General features: G+C 34.9%; 1 protein-coding gene across 7 annotated transcripts in view; it reads right to left on the bottom strand.

Moving 5' to 3' along the window:
* The window catches only part of LOC143230357 (uncharacterized), a 130026-nt gene extending 124395 nt beyond the window's left edge, over nucleotides 1-5631 (bottom strand). For 4 of the 7 annotated variants that reach the window (XR_013016410.1, XM_076463793.1, XM_076463790.1 and 1 more), the window contains exons 1-2: nucleotides 4987-5625; nucleotides 3101-3184 (exon numbers count right to left, since the gene is read on the bottom strand). Coding sequence is in view for 4 of the 7 variants with exons in the window: in XM_076463793.1 (XP_076319908.1) it covers nucleotides 3101-3108 (8 nt within the window). In the remaining 3 variants the exon portion in view is untranslated. Of the gene's footprint in view, nucleotides 1-3100; nucleotides 3238-4986 lie in introns of those variants that run through there. The other 3 variants (XM_076463794.1, XM_076463792.1, XM_076463791.1) reach the window with 2 other exon arrangements.
* Nucleotides 5632-6000: the final 369 nt, after the last annotated feature.

Genomic DNA, 6000 nt, shown 5'->3' on the forward strand with positions numbered 1-6000 from the left:
ATTTTTTATTTTTACGTATAAAATTTTTGTCTTAGATCTTAACTTTTTCTCTTTATAATAATGTTTTTTAACTTTACACACTTTTTAAATTTTTATGACTCTTATGTATAATCAAATTGTATCTAGAAAATTAGAATTTCCTATTAACATCAAAACTTTTCCCTTTTCTGTATGTAACACAAAATTATTACGACAATGTTATTCAACAACCACAGATCACTAAATGATTGGATTATAGACGTTTCAAGTTTACTAAACTTTTACAATTATAACGCGTTCTAATATATATATATAAATGGCCTGAAGTCTAAAAATCAAGGATGATATGTGTCCAAAAAACAATATTAATTGAAACTAATAAAAGGTTAAATAAAGTAAGGGAACTATAAGTAATATTTTATTTAAACACTCCACTCGTTGGAATGTGAAACTGAGTACTGCACAAAACCAAATTCATTTTTAATTTTTTCTTATAAACATTCACAACTCTTAAAGGATATCTGAATTTTCTTCAAGCATTTGCAATCCTCACTAGGCACTGCTCTCACTCCAGGGTCTGAGCCCGGCATGGCCAGGTGGTTAAGGCACTCGACTTCTAATCTGAGGGTGATGGGTTCGAATCCCTGACACATCAAATCATATGTGCTCGTTCTATCAGCCGTGTGGGTGTTATAATGTGACGATCAGCCCCATTATTCGTTGGTTAAAGAGTAGCCCAAGAGTTGACGGTGGGTGGTGATGACTAACTGCCTTCTATTTAGTTTTACACTGCTAAATTAAGGAGGGTTAGAACAGATAGCTCTCGTGTAGATTTGCGCGAAATTCAAAAATCAAACAAATCAAACCAGAATTTTGAAGTATTAATTATGTACCTTCACCCTCATTTAAGTTTTTACATTTCTTACTAGATACTGTTAATACCTTACTGTTTTACAATTTACAACTGTTATTCATTCCATGGTTTTGTAGCACTAACGATAATGTAATTCACTTTAACGTTTTACAGTCTTGTAAGTAACGTAATACACTTCAATGTTCAGCAAGTGTCATCGTATAATGTTATACATATCAACGTTTTTAATAATCTTCTCTGGGTGCTGTTATTTTTTCAAGGTTTTTTTTTACACTCTTTGCTAAATATCACTGTTATATTCAGCCTTTAAAGTTTGATTGTTTTGAATTTCGCGTAAAGCTACTCGAGGGCTATCTGCGCTAGCTGTTTCTAATTTAGCAGTGTAATACTAGCGGGAAGGCAGCTAGTCATCACCAGCCACCGCCAACTTTTGGGCTACTCTTTTACTAACGAATAGTGGGATTGACCGTCACATTTTAACGCTCCCACGGCTGAAAGGGCGAGCATGTTTGGTTCGAACACGGATTACGAGTCGAACGCCTTAACACGCTTGGCTATGCCGGGCCCAGCCTTTAAAGCACTTTATAGGTATTTGCGTTCATTTTAGTTTTCAACAGCCTTCACTGATCCCAATTATTCACTCCAGTTTCTTTAAAGCCCTCACTGGGTACCCAATGGTCATATCGACTTTTTCATTTCATTTCATTTCTCAGACTCCAGAGAATATATGATTGGGTTTTGACCTGTATAAGATTATTATTTATTAGTTATAGGATTAGCTTGGAAGTGAACAAGCTGTTCGCTGACTATCGCGAATATGATTCCCAGACTGAGTTATAAGCCAATCAACAGTAATAATCGAGAGCATGTGAAAACATTTATTTAGATATGGATAACCTGTTGTTTTGAATAAGGCACAAAGCTACACAATGGGCTATCTGTGCTCTGCCCACCACGGATATCGAAACTCGGTTTTCAGCGTTGTATGTCCGCAGACATACCGCTGAGCCACTGGGGAGCAGGTATCGATAATAACGACACTAATAATAACATAAAAGTGAAGTAAATGATATATTTATGTTGATATATTATGCTTTAAGCCTTATGCTTGCTGTTCTTTGTATATTTTCGCGTTTTGTAATAAAACAAGGTTTCTCGAATGCTGTGAAAAGCTTTATAACGACATTATAACAACGTGATGAAATTTTGTAGAATTGTCTGCAACTGCCTGTTATGGAGACACAAGTGTAGAGGAAGACGTTTCGAAAGTCTGCCGCCTTTCGACTTCAGGTCAGTGTGTGAAGGGTGTTGTCGGTATTTTATAGTGCCCTGGTAGATTGTGGAGAGCGTGTTATGAGTGTGGGCCAGTGATAAGTTTAAATTTATAAGGCAAAATCCAAAGCTCCATTCGACACGGTGAATGGAGTGTGGATAATCCATTGTATAGTTTTAAGTTAAAAAAATTGACCATGATAATCCATGGAATAAGGACTATTTACTATTGGAAGGCGATTAATAAGAAAATATATCACAAATAGTAACGATTTCCAAACATTTGATGTATTTCGGGTTTATTTTTATTTTAAAATACATATTGAATGTAACTTACACAAAACTAATTCGGTTCCGAATCACTTACATGGTATAGCAGCTCCTAACTATTGGTCGGTTGTAGGCGATACCATTCGTCTATATTTAGGAGCTGAGTAAGCTATGCGGTTCACGTAATATCGAATATGCTCTCCTATTTGTTGAATATTTTAATGTCGTCAAACGTTAAAAAACACGTCACTTTCCAGTGCACCAGAATGCCCAAAATGTAACTTATTATCATTTATGTTTTACAAAGTTGACCTCCTTTCCTAATAGACACCATTAATTTATATTATTCGATATTTATATTTTTCTCGCTCCCAGTGTAATGTTTTGTAAAACGCTGAAAATCTTGTTTCAACAGTTGTGGTGGGCACAGCGACAATAGTTAAGCTTAACTACAAACAAAGCTTCCGCCGTTTGGTCAAATCTAATTATATTGTAACTTGCCGTTTCAAAAGTAGACGAAATAATAATTTTGTTTTTTTCTTAGCCAGGGAGTTATGTTTCATTTATACCGAATTTATAAACGGGAGATATTATTCCTGTAAGATACTTCCTATGTAGCTGAATTATATGATAAACAATTAATTAGATAATGTACGATCATGCGAAACATGAAATGTGTCAGATAAATAAGGAACGCTAACTTGCCTATCCATTCTCCTTTTTCGTCTTTACTGGCGTGTGTTGAGCTACAGGGAGAAATCCATCCACTCACGTCTTCTTTTGACTCTTCTACACTCCAACAAAAAAGTAAAGCTCTTCAGGTAACGTCGTTTGGCTTCATTTTTTGTCAGTTGAAGTCCAGATATGTTTAAGCTTCAGATTTCGGTTCACTCTTTTAGCAACAGGATTTTAAATGGAATCATAATCGTCATGCATATTTTGCGTTGGTTCTATTAAATGTTGAGTTTTTTCAGTCATTATGACGTAAGTACGAAAACAGACGTAATGACAGAAGCTTTAAAAATATGCAAGGTTTCAGAGAGTAGAAATATTATTTTCCAAAACATTACGTTATATTTTTGTGTATTTGTGACTCATACTTAATAGGAGCAAGGCAAGATAACCAGGTCATATGATTCAATATTAGACTGGACACTAGCAGGCAATTTAAAAATAAATTATCCTCCCCAAACAGGTTGTTTAGAATAACAATTTAAATAAGGTATCAAGCAGTTATTAAAAAATTAAACATAATGTTTTGTTGCTCTTTTGCTAGAGATAAAAAAAAAAGAGTTCATGTTAATAGTTTATTTCAAGTGTAATTTTTTAATGAACACGCGAAATCCAAAACTTGTCTTTCAGTCTACGGGCATTTGTTATTTGAATAACTATATTAGCAGTAAACAACAACAACAACATGAAATTATTTGTTTGGAATAGCGCGAGGGCTCAAACAGTTATTCGCATTGCTCGTGTTTAAAGCCAAACAAAGAGTAGCCCAAGAGTTGGCGGTGGGTGGTGATGACTAGCTGCCTTACCCAAGTCTTACAGTGTTAAATTAGGGACGGCTAGTGCAGATAGCCCTCTAGTAGCTTTGCGAGAACTTCAAACCAAACCAAACAACATGTAACTTACTACAATGCCTTAATAGTCGGCAACTGATAATTTCGCATTTTATAAGAATGATGTTTCAGGTGGTGTCTGCTCCTGGAAGAAAATTTCCATATCCAGTGCGTTCGATGTGACGGTCATAACTGCGTACAGTTGCACGACATCACACTTTCCACTGTAACAAGTTTGTTCGAGAATAGAAACATGAATCTCTTGGACCACACACGCATCATGACTATCTTTCTTGGCTACGAATGGCGGGCATGCACCATCGAAAGGGCGGGAATATTCCGTGAACCAAATATATAGGTCTATACAAGGCGCCAGTTTTGCATTTGTGGTGACGCACCGCTGCATTAAGATATGCAAATCGTCCTTATTAAATAATCCTTTCAAATTCATTTGGTGTTTGGAAATACCACAAACGTAACTTCTACTATTAATCTTAACCTCATAAATACGTTTTTTGGAAATGTTCATTATTTCAAACGGATTATTTCCTTTGTTTTCGAAATTATTTATTATATTTGTTTATTCTTGATCAATTCATATAAATATTGACAGATGCATGAGTGAAACTGTAGTTCCTGGAAGACGCTTGCGTTAATGTGGATCTTAGAACCTGGTCTAATACCCAATAACTGCTCTTTACATATGAAAGCCAATCTACTGATAACCAGATAACCAAAACATCTTCTTGTTTATAATAGGTCAACTTTTAAGCTACGAGCATGAATTATAAAAGTTTAATAATACGAAAAGTAAAACATTAGATATTGTGTCTTTAAAGTAACACTATATCACACATGTCTCTTGAATTAGATTATTTATACCTTCATCTACAATACAGAGTGTTTCTACACGTATTTAAACACACAGAGACATATATATATATATATACTTAAATATACTAACTAACAAACGAAATTCAATAAAGTTTATTCACTGATAAAATTTTAAAATTTAGATGGCTCGCTTACCTAGTTATTCTTCTTTCCTTTAAGCGATTTATTTATTTTGTTCATTCGAACATTGATTGGAGATTCAGGTGGTGAAAATGTACGTTACCTCAGAACGTCTAAAACAGTAAACTTTAAATGATATTATGTACCATTATTTTCCAAATTAATTAATTTTAAACAGTTATTTTCCTCTTCGCCACTTGTTTTAGGTCGCCCGCATTTGCGAAACGGTAAAACAGCCTCTATTGTTCGGGACTTTTCGAACTAATTTCAACTGAACTAATACTTTCAAAGTAAAGTAGTCGCCTTTCTTTTACGAGAAACACCGCAATTCTTTTAATTAACAACTACTGATCAACAGATCATGATGTTTTTGTATATTACTCGTACAGTAATATTTGCTAAAGTATAACTTGTAGAATTCCGAAATAAAGAATGTTTTTAACCGGTTATTACTCACAGTCTCCTGACTCAGTATTTTTATAGATACCTTATTAACAGTAATTCCACGATCTGTCGGGCTCGGTTTTGTGTCTAATCGCTACAAGTGACACACAGCACACAGTATTTCTCTAAGTTTCGAGCTCCAAGTCCTATACAGAGGTAATCATCTATCCTGTCTGCGATGCCACTTTCTCTGCACGCTGAGTCTGTTCTGTGCCACTTCGATAGCAACATGGAGATTGTAGCGCCTCCTCTTATAACGCCCTTCGTTCATACGGCTTTACAAAGACTTCACAAACAGCTGTGACTGGTACCTCGTCGCATACTTTGTTTAAATGCCAAACCACATGATCACTAGCAAGCCAAAGGACGAAAATCACAAGAGTATAATTTTTTAGATCGATGTCCTCAAGTCAATTGACACATCCTGTAGATAAAACTAAAAAACGAAGTGGTTAATTAAACTGCCATGTGTATTATTACCGGTTTTCCAGACATACTAGATCATTGGCACTGAAATAATTTTTTTTTTGTTTTTTGAAACCAAAACTTGTTTGTACTTGCAACTAGAAATTAGCGTTTGTGTAA

The sequence above is a fragment of the Tachypleus tridentatus genome, chromosome 10 (genome assembly GCF_004210375.1).
Source record: "Tachypleus tridentatus isolate NWPU-2018 chromosome 10, ASM421037v1, whole genome shotgun sequence".
Taxonomy (NCBI): domain Eukaryota; kingdom Metazoa; phylum Arthropoda; class Merostomata; order Xiphosura; family Limulidae; genus Tachypleus; species Tachypleus tridentatus.